Source organism: Dasypus novemcinctus, chromosome X (genome assembly GCF_030445035.2).
Source record: "Dasypus novemcinctus isolate mDasNov1 chromosome X, mDasNov1.1.hap2, whole genome shotgun sequence".
In the NCBI taxonomy this organism is placed as follows: Eukaryota; Metazoa; Chordata; class Mammalia; order Cingulata; family Dasypodidae; genus Dasypus; species Dasypus novemcinctus.
In genome coordinates, this window is record NC_080704.1 from 74000272 (window position 1) to 74023944 (window position 23673).

Sequence of the window (23673 nt, forward strand, 5' to 3'; positions counted from 1 at the left end):
GAATGGGGTTATCAGAGTCGTCTTTGTAGAAAGAATCCTCTGATTCTGACTCTGTTGAAGAAGACTTGGAAGAGGGAAGTAAGGGGAAAAGCTAGGGCTGCAGCTAAGGGAAAGGATAAGATGAAACAGAAGTTTTAATATTGCCGGGCACTAAGAAAATATGAGATAAGAAAGTAGTCCTTCATAACCCTCAAAGTTGAGGAAGTAGCAGGATCCATAAATCAGCAGAGGGAAGAACTCTGGGATGTTCCATAAGCCCCACTTCTCATTTCCAGCTCAGCTGAAATGTAGTTATTTACATGGTTCTTCAGTCTCCTTCCTAGACCACGAATGAGCTCCACAAAGGCAGCATCCACAGTTTCCTATTCATCAGCAAATCCCAAGAACCTAGCATAGAGCCTGGCAAATAGCAAGTGCTTAAATATATCCATTTAATTTAATTGGAGGGATTTTCTACTTTGCTTGTATTCTGAAGAGAAGTCTATTATATTTCTAAGCACACTGAAACCCCCAAAGACAAAATCCTAGTTTGGAAGTAGAAGCTTAATTCTGCAGAAATAGAATCCATGCATTTACTCAACAGATATTTACTGAGCACTGACCATGTGCCACACTGTGCTGAGTCCTAAGGAATTGGTGATGAACAGAAAGCAACATGGTCCTTACTTTCTGTAAACCGACAGTCTAGTGTGGAAAACATATATTTTAAAAATTTAAATAAACAATGAATATTTAATTGCATTTGTGAGAAGTCCTTAAAAAGGTAAATACTGGGAGCTTTTAAAATGTATTTAAAGGTGGGGTGGGGATGGCTCTGGAAGGCCCTGTAAGGTTTTCTTGAAGAGATGATCTGTATAAGAATTAAGTAGATGAATGGGGAGAAAGACAACCAGTATTTCAAGTCAAGAGACCATCACATGCAAAGGCAGGAAGAACTATAGTGCACTTGAGGAACTGAATAAAGGTCAGTGTGAGTGGAGCTCAGAAAGCAAGTGGAAAAGAAGTATGAAATGAAGTCAGAGAAGTGGAGAGATGCCAGATCATGTAGGGTCAAGTTAATGATTTGGACTTTTAAACTAAGGAATGGTAGGAAGCTAGCGACAGGATATAAATAGGAGAATAATATGATTAGATTCACCTTTCAATGAAGAACTCTCTACATATACATATATTGACAGCTGATTATTGGCTATGGTGCTAAGGCAATTAAATGAGAAAGGATAGTGTTTTCAATAAATGATGCTGGAAAAATAGGACATCTATATATAAAACAATTGGATATCTATATATGAAAATGTACTCAAAATGGATTATAGACTTAAATGTAAAACCAAAAACTATACAAATTCCAGAAGAAAATATAAGAGGCTGTGATCTTGGATTAGAAAAATATTTCTTAGATATGCCACCAAAAACATAATACATAAAATATTAAATTAGGCATTATCAAAATGTAAAACTTTTGCTCTTCGAAAGGCGCAGGTAAAATAATGAAGACAAACTATAGACCGAGATAAAATATTTGCAAATCATATTTCTCATAAGGAAGTAATATCTAGAATATATAAATAACTCTCAAAACTCCATTAAAAAACAAACAGCACAATTTTTAAAATGAGTGCAATGTGTGAGCAGATACTTTATCAAAGAACATATACAAATGGCAAATAAACACATGAAAAAATTTTATCATTATGTATTACAGAAATGAAAATTAAATGAGATACCACTACACATCTAATTAGAATGTTTAAAATTTAAAAAGATTAATCCGTGCAGTGTAGCAGTATTCCAAAATGTGTTCATCAAATGCAATGAATGTGCCACACTGATGAAAGAGTTTCCTGATGTGGGAGGAGTGAGGGGGTGGGGTGGGGAGTGGGATATAGGGAACCTCTTATATTTTTTAGCATTTTGTGTGATCTATGTATCTTTTTTAAAAAGACAATAAAAATAAAAGAAATAATTCCCCATTAAAAATTTTTTTGATCATAACAATTATTGGCGAGAATGTGAGGAAACGAATTCTCATTTGCTAGAGGGAATGTAAAATAGCATAACCACTTTAGAAGACTGTTTGGAAGGTTCTTAAAAAGATAAATACACTTACCTTATGCCCCACTCATTCCACTACTAAGCATTTATTCAAGAAAAATGGAGGCATATATCCATTCAACTGCTTGTGTACGAATGTTTATAGCAGCAGTCCTAATAATAGAACAAAACTTGAAAGAACCAAAATGTCCATCAAGAAGCAAAATTGTGGTATATCCATACAATGAAATAGGATTTTCCATTAAAGAATGAACTATTGATACACCTAACAACTTGGATGCATATCGAGGCAATTGATGAAAAAGTATCCTCATAAATACTATATGATTCCATTGTTTTAAAATTCTAGAAAAAGAAAACAAATTATAGTGACAGAAAGCAGATCAGTGGTTGCCTGAGGGTGGGGTCAGAATGGAGAGGGGTAGAGGGAGAAAATACAAAGGGGCACAAAGAAACTTTTGGGGGTTGATGGATATATTCCTGATCTTGATTGGGTGATGGTTTAATGAGTATATGCAAATTTGAAACCTTGTCAATTGGTACTTTTTTAATATATACAGGCTATTATATGCCCATTATACCTTAATAAGTTTGTTGGAAAAAAATCCCTGTGGTTGTTCAATGAAGAATTGACTATAGAGAGTAAGAACGGAAGGATCCAGGTAGGAAAGGATGGTGCCTTCAACTAAGTTGACAACAACAGAGATGAAGCGAAGTGGGCAGACTTGTGAGATATTTAGGAAAAAGAACCCACAGGATTTTAAGAAAGTCCACCATTTTCTAAAAGACAGCTTATTCTGGTTTTCTTGAGAAAAGAGCTAGGGAAAGTTGCACTCACAAAGGCTCCTTGTTACTGCTGAGGAAACCCATAGCAGAAAGTCATCCCCAACTTGACAATCCTGAGAGGACACTACTTGTTATTTACTTGAATTGCTAAAAAAAAATTGGGGCAAAAAAAGTTGAAGAAAGCTGGTACAAACACTGAGTTTTATGTTTTTCAAAAGTGTCTTTTTAAATATAATTTTCTTATTGGAAAATTTATAGGTTTATAGGAAAACCTTATAGCAAATACAGAGTTCCTATATATCCCCCACTATTATTAACACCTTGCATTAGTGTGGTACTTTTGTTAGAATTGATGAAAGACTATTATTATAATTGTACTATTATCAATAGTCATTAGTTTACATTAGAGTCCACTGTTTGTGTTGTACAATCCTAAGTTGTTTTTAAAATTTTTATTCTAGTAACATATATACAACCTAAAATTTGCCTTTTTAACTACATTCAAATATATAATTCAGTGCTCCTAATTACGTTTGCAATGTTGTGCTATCATCACCACCATCCATTACCAAAACTTCACCATCACCCTCCAAAATAAAATTCTGCACCAGTTGAGTACAATCAATAGTATCTCTTGATTGAGAGGTAAAATGGGATTTGAGAGGGGGAATGCAGAGATCAAATAAAGTTTATTCCCCTAATATTCTCTCAATAGTTTACCTTTCTTTTTTGTTGCTGTTGTTGATATTTATTTTTTATTATCATATTTAAAAGATACATAGATAACACAAAATGTTACATTAAAAATATAAGAGGTTCCTATATATTCCACTCCCAATACCCCCACTCCTCCCACATCAACAACATTCATTGCATTTTAATGAATATATTTTGGAGCACTGCTACACAGCATGGATTATAGTTTACATTTTAGTTTGCACTTTCTCCCAGTCCATTCAGTGGGTTATGACAGGATATATAATATCCTGCATCTGTCCCTGCAATATCATTCAGGACAACCCTAAGTCCCAAAATGCCCCTGTATCACACCTCTTTTTCCCTCTCCCTGCCTTCAACTATTCCCGTGGTCACTGTCTCCACATCCCTGATATAATTTCTTCCATTGCTAGAGTCACAATAATTCTATAGTAGAATACCAGTTAATCCTTTCTTGATAAAGATGTAGTTGTTGATGGAATCACTTTTTAAAACAAAAAAAATAGCAAAGTGAACTTTCATATTTATAGAATTCTTTCTTGTTTAAAAAGTTTTTCTGCACACATGCTCTCTTTTAATTGTCACGTCAGCCTTATAAGCATAAGTATTAATGGCCACAAATTTCTGATGAGGAAACTGTGAAGACAATTTTGGTGTTATGGAACTAATATGAACTTTAGAATTTTTCAGACCTGGGTTTGAATGTCATCAGGCTGACATTTACTCAAAGGGTAGCTTCGGAGTATTTCTTGCCTTAATTTTTCAAGTTTCCTTGCTTCTAACTTCCCCTCTCACCCCTGCCCATTGGCCACTTCACAGTCCTTAGTGCCTCCCTTCATACTTTGCCCCCTACTGAGTGTAAATAAGAAGACAACTTAAGTCAATTACAGCCCCCTAAATTATCTGTGTTGAAAAGGACCTTAACAATCATCTCTACTTCCTCCTTCACAGAGCAAGTAACTAAGGCTGAGGGAGAGAAATGGATTCATTATCATTCTTTGGACAAACTGTTCACTTGTGTTCATTTTATCCTACCATCCTGCGAGCCAACTCACTTCCCTTTGGGTGACTGTAGTTTAAAGGTTTGTGAGATTGGAGTTGTGATTGACTATTTGAATTAGGTTTTCAAAGTATCTGTACATTTCAATGACATATCTCAAGTTCCCGTTATAATAAGTAATCAAGAATTTGCTATATTACATTTAATTGACATACCTATTAATCAGGCCCAATCTACCCTTATGGAAGAATCTCTAGGGTTTCAGCAAGTATAGGCTGGCTTAACCATAGCTTGTTCCTCCATCTGTAAGAGATCCTCCCAACTGGGTGAATTGCGAGAGACCTCACCAACAAAGGTGCTATGGTTGAGGTATGTTCAGGCAGAGCTGTAGCCATCGAATTTCCAAGGGATAAATTTTTACCTCCAAAGAAGTTAAGCCAGCATAGAGGGCTCCTCAATCATTTATGGCCCTTTTCCCAAGGGCCCATAACTTTGATGCATCTAGCTAAAGAGCAATGGAATGGAAGATCAGTTTAGATTTTACTAATATGGAACATAGAACTCAAATTATGTCCTTGCTTCAGTTTCTCCAGCTGCTAAATAAAGCTGATCCTGCCCATTCTTCCCTAAGTATAAGATTGAATTACCTCCTTTGGTCAGGGTAAATAAAAGTCCATGATGCTCTGCTGGGCAAAAGATAATAACACAACCATGCGTTCTTCTGTAGAAGCTTACAAAATCAGAAGAGGCGAAGGCAAAAATGTTCACATGTCCTTCTGGGACAGACAGACTCTGGTCAGATCCAGAGGTCTGAGTTAAAAAGTTAAGAAACCCCAGGACCCCACTAACGTAAAGGGAAGGGTCATTCTTAATAAATCTACTCCTGGCATCCTACCATTTCCTCTATACTTCCATTACTATCTGCCTTCCAATTTTTCACAAAGGGCTATGGAACTTCCTCCACAAAGGAATAGTTGTAGTATCCTACATCACCTTCCACTCCTGGCTGTTCAGCAAAAGGAAAAGTAGCAATATGTTGGTTGGCTCCATTCCTTAATAATTGCATTTCCCAAGCTTAAAATATCAATGCCAGATTGGAAAGCCAAGGTCTTGCAGAGCCTAGGACAAAATTGAGGGTCTGTGTGTACATGGCAAGTGTTTCTGGTATTTGATTGTCTGGATGGTTTTTCCTTTGCACATCTGGATAGGTAAGAAGTACATGGTTGGAGGTAATTCCACATAAGAATAGAAGAGGGAAGAGTTGAAGCCTGGTTCCTCCGGGGGCATTTCCAGAGCAAGGGGCTTCCTGCCTTAAGGCCCAATCTACCCTTATGGAAGAATCTCTAAGGTTTTAGCAAGTACAGGCTGGCTTAACCACAGCTTGTTCCTCCATTTATAGGAGATCCTCCCAACTGGGTGCCCCTGTCAGCCAGGAATAGAACTCCCCACAGTCCTTAGCAGCAGGTGCTCTAACTCTCTTCCCCAACTCCCTAACTCCCTCCCACCTCCCTCCCTCCCTCCCTTCTCCCCTCTCTTAGAGTCCTTTCTGAGATTGAGCTTCCGAACTAAATCTGGACTCTCAGGAGGCACGGTACTCAAATAAAGCTCAGGGTTGGAGCTTCAGCTCTGACGCCTTAACTCTGGTCTAGGAGAGCAGATATTCAGGGAGCAGGGGTCCTCCAGGGCTAGAGGGAGCCTCTCTTGTCCTTACATAGCGCCAGCACTTTTTTCTCCAAAGCCACCCAGCGTTTGTTCGCGGTGAGGGGAGGGGAGAAAGAGAAAGGGGAGGGAGAAAAGAGGTGGGAAGGCTGGAAGGCCGGCCCGGCGGGGGCGGGACCCGACTCGCAAACTGTTGCATTTGCTCTCCACCTCCCAGCGCCCCCTCCGAGAACCCGGGGAGCCGGCTTTCCCAGAGAGGCAGGCAGAGGGTCCGGAGAGAGCTTGAAGGCGGAAGAAGCGACGGAGAGAAGCCTACGGAGCTAGCCGACCCGGTGCCAGGCAAGAGCCTAAGGGACGAACCTGGCCAACCCCAGCCAGGCACCAGCGGCAGCGGACGCCTGTGGCAGCGCGGCGGCGCCGCCGCCCCGGAGCTGCCCTTTCCTCTACGGTGAAGTTTTAAAAAGCTGCTAGAGACTCAGACGAAGCGAAGAAAGTGAAGGGTAGGATTGACGGTTGCCTTTGTCCTCCAGCTCTTCCACCCCGCCCCCTTCCCCAGGGTCTTCTCTCCCGCAGCGGCGTCTGCCCGTGCCTCTCCGCCCCCCCCCTCCTCCGACCCAGCGCCGCCAGCCGGAGTTTGCAGAGAGGTAACTCCCTTTGGCTGCGAGCTGGCGGGCTAGTTGTACGTTGCAAAGACAGCTCAGAGAGTTCGGCGACCGGGGAGCGGCTTCAGCACCGCAGCCGGGACCTGGCTGATTAGGCAACACTGGGGGCAGGCCTCCTGGTTCTCTCCACTCCTTATCTTCCTCCAGCTGCCTCTTCACCCCAGATCGCAGAGACAGAGATCAAAAGATGAAAAGGCAATCAGTGCTTCAGTAGCAAACAATAAAAACAGGCTCTTATTTGCACCTGCTTCAGTGGAAACTGACCTTCTAAGGGGAAGAGTCCCCATCGCATTTCCCCCTCACTTCTTCAAGATTTGAGCATCTTGTGAATCTACCTTCCAAGTATTCAGGGAGAGACTGGTAGCCTAGCAGGGCAGATCGCGTTCAGAGCGTATTTTCATTTGCTGGAGACTTTGAGGCTGTAAGAACGCTTTTGCGTTGTTGCGCCTGCAAGTTTCCTTCCAAGGAGCTTCCTGCAGGTGGGCATCTAACTGCAGCAGCTACCGCATCGCAGCCTGTTGAACTCTTCTAAGAGAAGGAAAAGCAGGGTAAGGTAATTAGGTGGTAGATTCAGCCAGGCTCAAGAATGGAAGTGCAATTAGGGCTGGGGAGGGTCTACCCCCGGCCACCGCCGTCAAAGACCTATCGAGGAGCTTTCCAGAACCTCTTTCAGAGCGTGCGTGAAGTGATCCAGAGCCCGGGTCCCCAGCACCCTGAGGCCGCGAGCCCAGCACCTCCCGGCGCCCGTTTGCAACAGCAGCAGCAGCAGACCAGCCCTCGCCAGCAGCAAGGTCAGGATGGCTCTCCCCAAGCCCAAACAGGCTACCTGGCCCTGGACGAGGAGCAGCAGCCTTCACAACAGCAGTCAGCCCCAGAGGGCCACCCTGAGAGCGGCTGCGTCCCAGAGCCTGGAGCGACTGCGAACGCCAGCAAGGGGCTGCAGCAGCAGCCTCCAGCACCTCCGGACGAGGATGACTCAGCTGCTCCATCCACATTGTCCCTGCTGGGCCCCACTTTCCCTGGTTTAAGCAGCTGCTCCACCGACCTTAAAGACATCCTGAGCGAGGCTGGCACCATGCAACTCCTTCAGCAGCAACAGCAGCAGCAGCAGCAGCAGCAGCAGCAGCAGCAACAGCAGCAGCAGCAGCAGCAGCAGCAGCAGCAGCAGCAGCAGCAGCAGGAGGAAGAGGAGGAGATATCCGAAGGTAGCAGCAACAGCAGCAGTGGGAGAGCAAGGGAGGCCGCTGGGGCGCCCATTTCCTCCAAGGACAGTTACCTAGGAGGTACTTCTACCATCTCAGACAGTGCCAAGGAGTTGTGTAAGGCAGTGTCAGTGTCCATGGGCTTGGGTGTGGAGGCATTGGAGCATCTGAGTCCTGGAGAACAGCTTCGGGGGGATTGCATGTATGCCCAGCTCCTGGGAGGCCCATCCGCTGTGCGTACCACTCCTTGCGCCTCTCTGGCTGAATGCAAAAGTTCTTTGCTGGATGAAGGCCCAGGCAAGGGCACTGAAGAGTCTACAGAGTATTCCCCTTTCAAGGGAGGCTACACCAAAGGGCTGGACGGCGAGAGCCTGGGCTGCTCAGGCAGCGGCGAAGCTGGGGGCTCCGGGACACTTGAGCTGCCGTCCACCCTTTCTCTCTATAAGTCTGGAGCACTGGACGAGGCAGCAGCATACCAGAGTCGCGAATACTACAACTTTCCACTGGCCCTGGCTGGGCCTCCTCCCCACCCACCGCCTCCCCATCCCCATGCCCGCATCAAGCTGGAGAACTCTTTGGACTATGGCAGTGCCTGGGCAGCAGCGGCAACACAATGCCGCTATGGGGATCTGGCGAGCCTGCACGGAGGAGGTGCAGCGGGAACGGGCTCCGGCTCACCCTCGGCCGCCGCCTCCTCTTCCTGGCACACTCTTTTTACAGCCGAAGAAAGCCAGCTGTATGGACCTTGTGGCGGTGGCAATGGTGGCAGCACAGGCAGTGAGGCAGGAGGTGTAGCTCCTTATGGTTACACTCGGCCAACTCAGGGGCTGGCAGGCCAAGAAGGAGACTTCCACCCACCTGATGTGTGGTACCCCGGCGGCGTGGTGAGCAGAGTGCCCTACCCCAACCCCAGTTGTGTCAAAAGCGAGATGGGCCCCTGGATGGAGAGCTACTCCGGACCTTATGGGGATATGCGGTAAGTTCCTCCTCCCAGAAATGTGGCATTTAAGCTCAGGGTGCAGAGTCCAACTGGGGTCTGGTATATCTGTCTTCTCTTTCCCACCTGAATACGCAGACTGCCCCTGGGAGACCTTCCTTGGGTTCCACCGGAAGGACCACCCTAAACCTGGAACCCTTCTGGGGGCTCCCTGCTTGCCAAAGTTTGGATCTTGCTCTCTAAATCCCTACTGTTTTGTCGGAATCCCTGATGTACACCTTGGGTGTGGTGAGCACCGTTACTGATTCCTAGACAACTCCCCCAGCCACCTAAAATCCTCTCTGCCTTGTGGAACTCCATATTCTCAGGGCTTCAAACTTAAATTCTACTGCGCTAGCACCCTCAGAGATAAAACCCTTAAACTATTCCCTCATTTTCCTCCTTCCCTCTCCCAAATCCAAGAACCTGGACAAGAAATATGGGCAGTTTCTCTTCTTAGGGTTGGTTAGGGATTGTACTACAGGCTGTGGCCTAGCTCCTCAGGGTAGAGGCAAAAGACTGGCCCAAATCAGCCCTGCTCAAAAAAGATAAACTGGAGTGCTGGATTAGGCAAAGAAACTGGTCTTGGGGTCTTCTGGGCAGCTGTGTGAAGGAGTGAACTCCCTTCCCTGGCAGCAACTGGGGATTTGCCCTAGGTTTGGAGGTCAGTGGAGAGAGTCCAGCCAGGAACATTTAGAGCAGGCAAAGGTAGGCAAAAACCAAGGGACAGCTTCCTTGGTAAACACTGGACAGGATTTGCACTCACAGATTTCTCAACGCTGGTGACTCTGTTGGAAATAGTTGTTTGGTCAGTTTGCTCTTGTAAAGTGTTTATTTTTGATGTGGATTATAGCAGATCAATAGCCTGCTACCTCAGATTTACATCAAATCTATAACGAGTAGAATTCCCTTTTAATGAACAATTTAACGAAGCTTGAGTCTGACCTGTCAGAGAAAGTATTAGGGAAAATTTTTTTAAGGGTTTTCTACTATTTCAATGTGCTTAGAAATCTGCTTTGGGGAGGGAGAAATGAGACCCTTCAATATATTCTTTCATTTTAAGGACATGCCTGCATTTTAAAACCTGAGCTCTTAGCTTTAACAAAGTAAGAACTCTTAATGACCTAAGAGCCATAATCTTGTGGCAGAGTTTTAATCAGGACATGAGAAAAGTGGTGGGCAATTTTTTATCTTGTTTGTAAAAATTATTCCTCACTGCAGTTAGTGGGCCTCTTGGAGACTGCATCGAAGATTTTTCAACCAGTAAATTAAGATACTAGTTTATCTCTTCGATGGAAGGAATATTGACTAGGGACCTAATTCTTCAGGTGTGTTAAAAGCTAAAAGTTGGATTTGTCTTGTTCTATTTCCATAACTGTTTTCCTTTACCTGTGACTTTTCCAAAATTTCTTTGGTGTTCTCAGCATCTTTGTTAGGTGACTTAAATTCAGTAATTTGCCTCTTTTCATTGAAGCTCCCTTCTTGAAATGTTGATCGCACCGTGTCAGAAAAGAGGAAGAGGAGGGGGATAGGATTTCATAAAATACTATCTTCTGGGCATTGAAGAAACGGTTTCTTACCAGGCTTTATATCCTGTTATATTTTTAAGGTTTGAATTACAGGATTTTCAGAGGATCTTTTGCTATCATCAAAATCTTTTCCAATTAAATTGGAGTGCTTATTTTTGTGATGGGGTTTTTCTGTGGGATAAAATATCTTCTTCATTTTATGAGAACAGATTTACTTATTAGGGTTAATTTTTTTTTCTAGGGCTGTCACTAGTCAGTGGAGCCCTCTTCTAGTATGAACTTTTCTAGGGAAAAAAATTTCTGAGGTTCTTCTTGAGCTAGCATGACGCTAAACTGAGTTACTGAACCTTCCTTCTCTTGTATATCCGCCCCCCCCCCGCAAATTTTTGTTTTCAGTTAATAGGGAAATGAATTTTTACACATATTAGTTATGTGTGGGTCCTGGAAGATTGAACCTAAATTTTTCAGGGAATAGCTGTAGAGAACACAAAGCTGTTTTCATTAGGTGTGCGGTAAGGTAGATGATTTTATATCAGGTGTTAATGGAAAAACTTCTCTATTAGAAAGACCAACATACCTGGATGCATTCTTGGTACCTTGCTTAAATTAGTGGCCTCAACTAGTGAGAATTTAGTAGGATCCAAAGAAAGTACAATTATTTAATCTTTCCTGGCTTGTGATTTCTGTTCTGGTTATGTGGAGTTTAGTAAAAAGGAGAAACTGGTGTTCCTATTTCATGGGTTTACAAAGAATTTCCATTTCTAGGATATGGAAAACCCTTGAGTTAATTTATTTATTAAAAATTAATCAATTTCATCAGAATGCAACTAATCCCAATTTAAAAGTTGACATATTTTCTTACTTTCTCTTTCTTTCCCTGACTTCGTAGAGACATTATTTGGTAAAATGCAAATGATTTTTTATACAAATCCAGAATTTCCTCCCTCTCTGTATTGCATGCCAACTTTGTGTTAAAAATATTAAAATTTTGGAGGCTTCCAATAACCTGTTGAAACCCCTTTTCCAATTGTGTGTTTATGTACATTAGTTTATGTTGGGGTTGGTTAATTTTAGAAACCTCTAGAACAACTCTATGTTCTTTTATATATACAATGTTTCTGCCGAGAGGAGAGAGGCTGAAGGTGATTCTTCTAGTGTGATTTGTACAAAATGAAAAATGGGAAGTAGTGGGGCTTTTTCTGCAACTGTAATAATATTTTATGGAGTACTCTTCTCTCAGAGATCAGATAGGACTGCAACTTTATTAATTGACGACTGGCTTACGTGACCGAAGTAGAGACTCTTATATCCCGGCAAGCAGCCCAATAGTATAGGAAAGATTTATTTTTATGAATTGTGGCCCAGGACAACCTGTACAGGAATTAGAATTGGGGCTTAGAAAAATTATACATATACAAAAAAGCACATTTTAATATTTCTCATGGTAGTTTGTTATGGTCTCCCAAATGGGTGATTATTTATTTTAGTAGTGCTTTGAGATATGCAAATCCTGCCTTTCTCTATTAGTTATTTCAAAAGGAGGCATTTATTGATTCCTTTTTGTCTCCTCTCCTTCCCCAGTTATTGAGCTGCTTTTTACACATGTCTTATAAGGTGCAGTTTGTCTGTATTGTAAAGCAGAATTTTGCGTTGGAACCAAGACAGGCTGAGGCTTTCTGTCCGTAGGCCTTGAGGGTCAGTACTTTGACGAGAAGCATCCTATTTTCTTGGTCAGCAAATAGCTGATGAGTTCCATCTGGGTCCCAGTAATCAGATCCCAAAGACCAAATGGTCACACTGGGTTGTAGCCCATTTGGAAGTATCTGCAGAATGTAGAGCTCTAAGACCCTTCTTTCTTTTCCATAGAATCTCTCTCTTAGCTTGGCCGAAGGTTAAAGGTGGTGAGAGATCATTTTGAAGACTATTGAAGCCTAATTGCAGGGTCACTTTCGGCTCCTTTCTTACCAGTGCAAATTTTATGTCATCAGACTTCCATTCTTTGAACCACGAACTTTGAATTTGCTGATGCATTTAATTTTCTTTTTTAAGTGACTTTCCTCCCTATAGTAATTTTCTCAGCTGTACATATAAAACAAATGTTTCTTTGGTCTCTTGGCTCTTACATATGCTGTGTCTGCTTTTGGTGGGATTAGGTGAGTTGGAGTTAGGGACAAGGGCAAGTTTATTTATTTATTTATTTTATGGTGATGTCATGACCAGTTTCATTTGGAACGTTGCTCAAGCAAGGAGCAGAATGCTGGCTGGGTGTGGCAAAGCAAGGGGTCATTTTATAGTTAAACTTTAAATCATGATTCTGTAAAATGAAAAGCAAATATAATATCAAATTTTGTGAGGTTGGTCAGAGAGGGGAAAAGGAAACCTCTTTCCACCCCCTGCCTTCACCATTTTCTCTTTGCTTGCAGCTTCCTCAAGTGCTGCCTGTCCTGATGATTTTTTTAATTCCACTCCATTTATACTTTCGACATTGAAATATAGACTCTTCATTCTACTTCTCTACATACTTTTCTCATTACATCTGTGGCAAGCTCCTAAAGAATTTTTTTCAGTTGAAGAGTAACAAATCAGATAACTCCAGAACCTCTCTTTTAAGACTGGATGACTTGAGGGGATTGCAAAATGATTAGCTTGGTTAGATTTTTTTCCCCTTGAGGCAACATTTGCTGAGGGAATTAAACTAGATAATTTGAGGACTTGACTATTTAATAGAGTAATTTTGCCCATTGCTGCCTCTGTCCCTCTCTTGACATCTGTCTCTCTCAGTCTACTGGTCATTTTGTCAATTCTCTCTCAGAGCCTGAGAATAACTGAATCTTCTTCTGTCTGAGACATGTCTGTTTGTCTGTCTGGGTCAGGCCTCAGCAGTGTTATCACAAGCAGTACCAAATCTGCATGTGAGCGCCCTCAATAGATGCGTCCAGCTGGGCTAATCTGCTGGTACAACGTGTAATGTAATCATTTAAAAACAAGAAATATATTAAAGAAAATAATCTATTTGACTTTCCTGGCCAGCATTCCATCGAGTTCTGGGATATTGAATTCAGAGTAATTTATTCTCATCCCAAACACAGAGCTGACTTACTTTGTTTATCAAAAGTTGTGTACAGTTACTGACACTTGTTCACCTTCATTATGTGATTATAAAGTTTTATATTTATAGTGTAACTTTTACAAAGAAAAGACCCAGTATCTTACAGTTTATTCGCTAGCACTTATGTGAGTTTGAAGAGACCTGAAGGGTGCATAATGTTCACTGCTTTGTTAGTTGAGGGAGTAGAAATGGTTGCATTTTCTGTAACATGTGTTACCCATGTGGGGAAATCTCCCTAGAACAGCACTTCCCAACTTTTCTTCTCAAAGCTTTCCACCTAAAATGTAATGTTTTTAGATTGTTAATCAGTAAGACCTACTCTCAGTAGCTGCAGCTTAGAGATAAAGGACATGAGTTATTCAAAATTGCTTGCACACTCAAAGGTGATGTCTGCCCTTCCTTCTCATACCAATTTCTGTTGTGATTAGCTCTAGATAAGGCTATATCCCTAAAGCTCTGGTCATTTGCTATGCTGCCAGTCTAGATCATACAGTAACTGAGGTGTTTTTTTTTTAATAACAGCGTTTTTTAAGATGTAGTTCAAAATCCATACACTTCACCCATTTAAAACCCAATTTAAGTCCATTTATTTCACCCATTTAAAACCAGTGATTATTTTTAGTATATTCAGAGCTGTGTAACCATCACCATAATCAATTTTAGAACATTTTCCTCACCCCAACAAAGAAATCTCACACACCTTAATGGTCTCCTAATCCCCTTCCTCCTCCAACCTTAAACACAGAGGATTACTAGCTCTATGGATTGGCCTATTTTAACATTTATTTTATTTATTTCTCTCCCCTTCCCAAACCCCTCCCCCAGTTATAAGTTCTCTGTGTCCATTTGCTGAGTGTTCTTTTTGTCCGCTTCTGTTGTTGTTAGCGGCAGGGGAATCTGTGTTTCTTTGTTGCTGTTGTTGCGTCATCTTGCTGTGTCAGCTCTCCGTGTGGCGCCATTCCTGGGCAGGCTGCACTTTCTTTCGCACTGGACGGCTCTCCTTACCGGGTGCACTCCTTGCGCGTGGGGCTCCCCTATGCTGGGACACCCCTGCGTGGCAGGGCACTCCTTGTGCACATCAGCATTGTGCATAGGCCAGCTCCACACTGGTCAAGGAGGCCCGGAATTTGAACTGCAGACCTCCCATGTGGTAGATGGATGCCCTATCCACTGGGCCAAGTCCGTTTCCCATATGTGGTCTTTGATAGTAGTTTCTTTCACTCAGAATGGTGTGTTCAAGGTTCACCCATGCTGAAGCTACATGAGTACTTCATTTCTTTTATTGCTGGATAGTATTCCATTTTTATGGCTACACCACATTTTATTTATTTGTTTAATATTCAGTTGGACATTTGGGCTGTTTCTCCTTTTTTACTATTGTGAATAATGCTGCTATGAATATGAAAGTACAAGTTTTTATGTGGACATATATTTTCAATATTCTTGCATGTATACCTAGGAGTAGAATTGCTGGTGACACAGTTTAACTCTTTGAGGAACTACCAAACTGTTTTCAAAAGAAGTTGAATAATTTTGTAATTCCACCAGCAATGTATGAGGGTTCCAATTTCTCCATGTCCTTGTCAACACTTATTAAGGTCTGTCTTTTTCATAACAACTATCCTAGGAGTACAAGGTAGTGTCTTACAATGGTTTCGATTTGCATTTCCCTAAAGACTAATAATGTTAAGTAACTTTTCATGTGCTCATTGGCCTTTTCTATATCTTCTTTGGGGAAATATCTATGCAGATTCTTTGCCCATTTTTAATTAGGTTATTTGCCTTTTTATTATTGAGTCATAAGAATTCTTTACATAATCTGGACACAAAACTCTTAACAGATTATGATTTGTGAATATTATCTCTTTTGTCTCTTCACTTTATTGACAATGTCCATTGCAGTACAAAAGTTTTTAATTTTGATGAATCCCATTTATCTATTATTTGGCTTGTGCTTTTGGTATCATATCTAAGAAGAATTTCCCTAATCCATGAGCACAAAGATTTATACCTATGCTTTCTTCTAAGAGTTTTATAGTTTTACCTCTTGCTCTTTGGTCTATGGTCTGTTTTTAGTTAATTTTTGTGTTTGTGTGAGGATGGGATTCAAGTTCATTTGTTTGCATGTATATATCCAGTTTTTCCAGCACCATTTGTTGAAACGATTATTCATTTCCCATTGTACTTTCTTGTCACCCCGCTCAAAAATCAATTGACTATAAGTGTGAGGACTAATTTCTATCCTCTCAATTATATTCCATTGATCTACATTTCTGCCCTCATACCAGTACCACACTGCTTTAATTATGGTAGCTTTATAGTAAGTTTTGAAATAAGGAAGTATGAGCACTCCTACTTTGTTTTTTTTCTTCAAGATTATTTTGGCTATTTTGGGTTTCTTGCCTTTCCATGTGAAATTTAGGTTCATGTTATCAATTTCTACAAAGAAACTAGCTGTGATTCTGGTAGGGAATCCCTCAAACCTGTAGATCAATTTGAGGATTGTTACTATCCTAACAATATTAAGTCTTTTGATTCATGAACATGGGATGTCATTCATTTTATTAAGTCTTATTTAATTTCTTTCAATAATATCTTATAGTTTTCTGAGTATGTGTTTTGCACTTCCTTTTTTAATTTATTTCTAAGTTTTTTATTCTTTTTGATGCTATTATGAATGGAATTGTTTTCTTAATTTCATTTTCAGATTGTTCAGGTTGTGGTTTTGATTTTCATTTTCTCTAAAGAGTTTTGGAAGTTGATCTTGTATTGCCACCTTTATGGAATTACCTGAGTTTTGAATACCTCTTGAATTTAAGGAGGGCTTCTACTGCTGTACTGAAAGTTAAAGCATAGTTCATATCATCCAGTTTGAAGAGATACCATTCTCAGTTTTCCTAAGCCATGTATTGGAACTGATATGACTGTCCCCTTCATAAATGAATAAGACAGTGCCTATAAAGTTTTCAAGCTACTTAGAGAATAGTAAGAAAGAAGCCTAAGGCTTTTATGAATAGTTCTTTTTGTAGAATTTGGATTTGGGAACTATTAGAAAGAGTGATGAAGAATAAAAATCATTTCTATACAGAAAATTAGCATGAAGAAGTAGCAAATGCAAGCCAGGCCAAGAAATCACTAGCCATATTTGACTTATTTTAGGTTTGTGTAAGCAACTGGAGTAATAATTTTATGTTTTTATATGTTGTCCTTTGGATAAAGAGCACATGTCCCTTTGCTGTGTCTTTCTAGACAGAGAAATGATTGATTTATCCTCATATAATTTGGGCTACTTTTTGGAGATGCCCTCCATAACAATGAAACAGTGATAAAATTCACATATATAGGGGCTGGACATTAATCTTTTTAACACCCTAAGTTAAGGGTTTTAACTATCAGTCCTGGTTTTAATTCCCTTATGATGATAAGTGAACTGCAGGCCACCCAGCATAAAGTCGTACTCTGACCTAATAACTGGGCCTAGAGTTGACCCTAATAGGGTAATTAAAAAAAAATCCATCAATCATCTCCTTTTCATTAAGCACCTGCTACGTGCCCAGATGGATGGAGTTTCAAAGAATGGGAACACAATTCAGGGAGAATCTTGAAGTCACTACATCAGAGAGGTCATAGCCATGAACATAGCCAGAACAGCAGCACTATGATGCCAGTATGATGAGATGCTGGATTGTATGGTATGGACTTTTGAAACATAGGCATTCAGAAAAGAAATGGGTCAATGTGAATTGAAGTAGTTAGCAGTATTACCTATGACTACCTATAATATTTTATGGAAGTAGGTGGGGGACATGACTAGACTCAAGCAATGTATCACAGGGCCTATTATATATTTCAAATAACAAGGGGTAGTAGTTCTGGAAAGACAATGAAAAGTGAACTGGAACAGGGGCTAAGCTTGAAATATATTTCTGCATATTCCACAGTGTGGACCCTATTAGGACAGTGACTACTTTCTCCCTCAGTTTCTTCAACTACATAATCATACTCGGTGGAAACACATTTTGGTGTCTTAACTTGCAGAAGTCTGAAAAATTATGAGGAATGAATTAAAAATTGAAGGCATATTGTTGAGCACACAAAGACCTAGAGAACTTGTTTTAAAGGCTAAGGGTGATTAATGGGTCTTGGTTTGGCATGAGAGTCAATGAATATGCCCAATGTGGTGGTCAAATAAAGACCGATTCTTCCACTCTCAAGGTTTCTATTGTTGAGGGTAGCTTGCTTTGAGGTTCCATACAAATGGGATTTCAGGGAATTGGCTAAAGGAAGAAAACGAGAAACACAAGACATATAATTCTGGGAGTAAGTGGCCCGTGGAAATCTTTTCTATTTCAAAAAGTTACATGCCATAATTCAACAATGCTGTTGCGCTTTAGGCTTTGTTGCATTAGAGGAAGTAGCTTTTTGCAATTGCCTATTCCCTCTTCCCCACCTACTGATAAGTTTCTTACTTGTGGAAGTGTAGTCCCTCTATCTGGTCGCTAGGGGACTGCAAGTGTCCTTTGACTGGATTTCTCTGGGAGTGGTAGGACTCCATTGGTGACTATCGTACAATAATTTCAGCTAGAGCCATCTAGCACCAGACAATGAATAAGCTATCATGGTACTTAATATTTCATCTGGAATGTACTTTCCTGAAGTGAAAAGCATTTTTATTAACTGTGTTTGACTCTTGATACTTTTTTCTGAATGTGGAACAGAACAGTTACATTGGAAATATTCCAGAAGCAACACTTTATAAAGTTTACAGAACAGTTTTATATTCCATTATTTCATTTCGTCCTCTCTTCAACACAAGAAGCCAGTGTTCCTAGTGCTATAATACTATTCATACTATTATAATACTATTATTTTCATTGTAAACACTATGTTCAGAGAAGTTGTGTGATATACCTAAAGTCAAACAGCTTCAAAGGAGCAGGGCAGAGACTTCAGTCCCATTCTTTCTTCCCCAAATCAAGTGTCCCCGCTTTTATGCCACATCTCTCTCACCTCATACATAGGAAAGGAAATATTCTGAGAAGTAAAGGAAAATTAACTGATATTAGTAGTAGAAACAAGTGAAGGTATTAAAGTTCTTGGAACTCTTATTTATTCATCAGACTGATGGATTGGGTTGTGTGGGAGTTTCATGTGTCAATAACTTTGCCATCTTACCTTACAGGCTGCATTTATTAAACAAATATTTATTAAACACCTGCTATATACCAAGTTCTGTACTAGGCACTTGTGATACAACAGTGAGCCAGACAGGAAAAAAAAATATCCCTGCCTTCATGGATGGTGAAGTTTATTGAGGGGAGGCAGACAATAAGTAAACCAGTAAATGTATGCTATACCAGAGGGTGATAAATGTCATGAAGAGTAATTTAACAGATCATGGGGGCTAGATATTGATGGTGGGGACACTATTTTTTTATTTATTGGTTGGAGAAGGTCTTCCTGAGAAGGTGATATTTGAACAGAGACCTTAAAGAAATAAAGTGAGCCATATGGCTATCCAGACCTAAAATGTTCCAAAAACAGGCAACCATGGGTACAAAAGCCCTGAGGCAGTAGCACACTTAGCGTGATGAAGGACAGAAAGGATGTCCTTATGGCTAGTATAATTAAATGAGGGAGTGACAGAAGATGAGGACAGAGTTAATGAGGGGTCTTGAAACTCTTAATTAAATACTTAGAATTTTACTGGAAAGTTTGGAGGGTTTTGAATGGAGAAGTAACACAATCTGACTTATATTTTAAAAGCATCCCTATTCTTAATAACTTCTATAAGCCTCTTATATAACATACATTTATTTGTTTATTTATTGTTTGTGTGGAGTAGGTACTCCAAACTACTGCAGTAATACAACTGAGAGATGATGGTGGCTCAGACCAGAGTGGTATCAGTAAAGAAGGTGAGAAGCAGTTGGATTCTGGATGTGATTTGAAGGTAGAACTGACTGCATTTACTAACATATTGGATATTGCGTGTGAGAAAAAGAGTGGAGTCATAGATGATTGCCAAATTTTTGGTCTACACAACTAGAAAAATGGAGTCATCATTTACTGAGATGGGGAAGATTGTAGGAGGACTGGGTAAAGGGAGTAGGTAGAAATCAAGAGTTCAGTTTTGGATGTGTGAAGTTTGAGTTATCTAGTGAACATCCTGATGTCTTCTTCTTAGTTAGTTTTCATGCAATTTCTTCAACTTCCCTACTCTTCATGCATAATAAAGGGACCTGAGAGATCGCCTAGGTTGTTAGTGTCCTCTCCTCTCACTCTTTGTATAGAGGCCTAAAGAAGGGAAAGGACTTGTCCAGGGTGAAATGACAAGCTGGCAACAGACCTAGGGCACTAAGTCAGTTCTCCTGGATTCTGACTTGGCACTTCTTTTCTCACTGTTATTCCAAGTCCTCAACTAGGAAAGAGAGTGCATCTTCTTGTTCACACTTTAAACCAGGTGATTGAGCTAAATATTGATTCAGTAATTGGAAAATCACATAACTTGCATGTTGACCCCAAAAAATCGGAAATATTTTTGTTGTGACTTTATTGAACCATGTTCCGGAAACACATAGTAATCAACCTTTTGAAGCCTCCTGAGCTATGATCAAAGCTGAAAACTAAAGGGAACCTGAACAGAAATGGCCAGATATCCTGGAATGTTAGAGCTCATGGAACCTGGGAGACCAACTTCTCTGGCTAGTTATTTTGTGGATGAGGTGCCTGAGGCTCAGAGATAGAGTGGATCTTGGCAAAGGTCACACATCAATCCAGCACCTTTTCAGCCAAGGCCTGTTCTGATGGTTGGTTCTCTGTTGCATCCTTGGGAAGGTTTATATTAGAAAAGTGATTCCATTCTCAGAACAGAGAATTATAATAATAGCAATAATAATGATGATACTTATTGAATGCTTACTGCATGGGAAGTTTTTGCACTCTATATGGATTAACTCATTTAATTTTCACAACAACCTTTGGAAGTAGACTCAGAGAGATTAAATAACTTGTTCCAGGTCAATACTGGTAGGAAATAGCAGAGCTTGTGTGTACACCCAGGAAGTTTTTTTCTAATCGCAAGTTTCTAAATACTTTGCTATAACAGCAGTTTTTCAGGTAACATAGTCATTCACCACTACCATCCCAAAAGACTGGTGATTGGGGTGGCCTGATTATGTGCTGTCCCTGTTTTAGGAGTCTGGGTTCACTGATCCTCACCAAATAGTTGACTGGCCTGAGGATTAAATTGGGGGTAGAGAGGTAGTAAAGGGTGGTGAGAATTTGCTGATAATTTAATACAGGGATTAGAAAGCAGAGCTATAGAAATTCCTGAAAAGGGCCTTGAAATCCCAAGGTCATTGAAGATCTCAAAGCTTGCTGTAAACCTGGGCAATTTACTGCCTGGCGAAATAGGTGAGCTGCCAACATAAGAAAAAGAAAATAGCTGATTTTTATGGAGCACAGGAATATATGCCAGAAACTGTTTTATGTGTTTTACATGTGTTAATTCATATAATCCTCACAATAACTCCATGAGTTAAGTACCGTTATTATCCCCATACTACAGATGGGGAAACTGAGGCACAAAACAATTAAGAAACATATCGAAAGTTAAAGAAAAGGTAAGTGGAAGAGTCTATATTAGAATCAAGGCAGTTCAGCTCCTTAATTTGTATTTTTTCTACTACATTTAGAAAAATTTGCACTACTCATTACAGAGAATTTTTTAAGTACAAAAACATTGCAGCTGAACTTCACACATTGAACAGTTCTTAACCTTAACGTAGACCAGTTTCTTTTAAGGTCCCTTAAAAGGAATGACTTGTCCAAAGTCACATAGATAGTAGGTAGCAGAATTAGAGCTTGAAATTGAGACTCTAGACTGCCAGATCTGTTTCCATCCTATGACTGGCTGCCTTCCTACTCTTAGACTTGCCCCGTACATTCCTCCTTTGTCTTGCCCTGTCCCTGACCCCAACATTTTATATATATAATTAAATGACTTCCTCCTTCAACAAGGTTGGACAGATAATGGGGAGAATGAGCAGAATCCATCTCATTCCAGACACTGAACAAAAGAAACAAAATATCAGAAAAATATGGCAGCATAGAGGATTTACAGTATTAGGTTGGTGCAAAAGGAATTGTGGTTTCAGACCATTAACTAGGCTCAAGCATATCTTCATTAATCAAAATAGGAACCATTCCAATCAGCACATTTTTGCCAACAAGAAATAAGTTTGCTTATTCCTGTAGCATAAAAATCATTATTTCAGGATCTGATGGACTCTTAGAAAGCATTTTCTGCATTCTTCTGGTTGTGGAAGTGTTTTCCCTGCAGAAAGTTGTCGAAATGCTTGATGAAGTGGTAGTCGGTGAGAGAGAGAGTAGGTGAATATGGCAGATGAGGCAAAACTTTGCAGTCCGTTTCTTTCAGCTTTTGAAGCGTTTGTTGTGTAAAGTACAGTCAGTTGTTGTTGTGGAGAAGAATTGGGCCCTTTCTGTTGAACAATGCCAACTGCAGGCGATATAGTTTTCGGTGAATCGCATCAATTTGCTGAGCATGCTTCTCAGATGTAATGATTTCACCAAGATTCCGAAAGCTGTAATGGATCAGACTGGCAGCAGACCACCAAACAGTGACCATGGCCTTTTTTTGGTGCAAGTTTTGCTTCAGGAAGTACTTTGGAGTCTCTTCTCCTTGGTCTAACCACTGAGATGATCTTCATGGGTTGTTGTAGAAAATCCATTTTCGTCACACGTCATAGTCCGATTGAGAAATAGTTCATTGTGGTTGCGAAGAATAAGATAAAACACTTCGAAAAGTTGATTTTTTTCATTTTCAGTCAGCTCATGAAGCACCCACTTACGGAGCATTTTCACCTTTCCAAATTGCTTCAAGTGCCCAACGACCATAAAACAGTTGACCTTGAGTTCTTCGGCAACTTCTCACGTAGTTTAAGAGGATCAGCTTTAATGATTGCTCTCAATTGGTCGTCATCAACTTCCTATGGCCGGCACCTACACGCCTCATCTTCAAGGCTCTTGTCTCCTCTGCAAAATTTATTGAACCACCACTGCACTGTACATTTGTTAGCAGTGCCAGGGGCAAATGCGTTATTGATGTTGCGAGTTGTCTCTGCTGCTTTCCGACCCATTTTGAACTCAAATAAGAAAATTGCTTAAATTTGCTTTTTGTCTAACATCATTTCCATAGTCTAAAATAAATATAAAATAAACAGCAAATAATAAGTCATTAGCAAAAAAAAAACCACATAAAGCAAGAAATGCCCATTAACATTAATGGACTGGGGGAGACTGTAAACTACATTTTAAACTATAATCCATGCGGTGTAGCAGTGCTCCAAAATGTATTCATCAAATGCGATGAATGTGCCACACTGATGAAAGAAGTTGTTGATGCAGGAGAAACGGGGGTGGGGTGGGGAGTGGGGAATATGGAAACCTCATATTTTTCACATAACATTTTGTGTGATCTACTTATCTTTTTTAAAAAAGACAATAAAAATATAAGCTAACCCCCTCCCAAAATGATGTATAACATAACCACATTCATTTAAGAAAGTATGCCAATATCAAATGGCAAATTTCAAAAAAGCAAAACCACAAATAGTTTTGCACCAATCTAATAAATAAGAAGGGGGACTACCCTGAACTTACAAGATGCTAGCTCCATCCCTCTAGGTCCAAATGGATTGTGAAGGATCCCATAGGAAGTCATGAATGTGGTTGCTAGATAACTTTTTGGTTACTGTGAAAATGGAAGCATGGTACTGTGAAAGTCTAGGCCTTCTTTTAAAGAACGCAAAATCTTTCCATTCAAATAAGTGATTCCTTTGGCATTTCTTTTGAAAATTGTGAGTGCATGAGAGAAAGCAACTTTCCAAACTTGGTATATTATGCCACCTCTCTGAAGCACTGTCCAACCTCTAATTAGATGAGGAGGTAACATAA

General features: G+C 40.4%; 1 protein-coding gene across 1 annotated transcript in view; it reads left to right on the forward strand.

The window, feature by feature from the left end:
• Positions 1-3568: 3568 nt before the first annotated feature.
• AR (androgen receptor) overlaps positions 3569-23673 on the forward strand; it is a 194250-nt gene continuing 174145 nt past the window's right edge. Inside the window, exon 1 of the mRNA XM_004473284.5 lies at positions 3569-9057. Within this exon, the coding sequence (XP_004473341.2) occupies positions 7466-9057 (1592 nt within the window). The 5' untranslated portion in view covers positions 3569-7465. The remainder of the gene's footprint in view (positions 9058-23673) is intronic.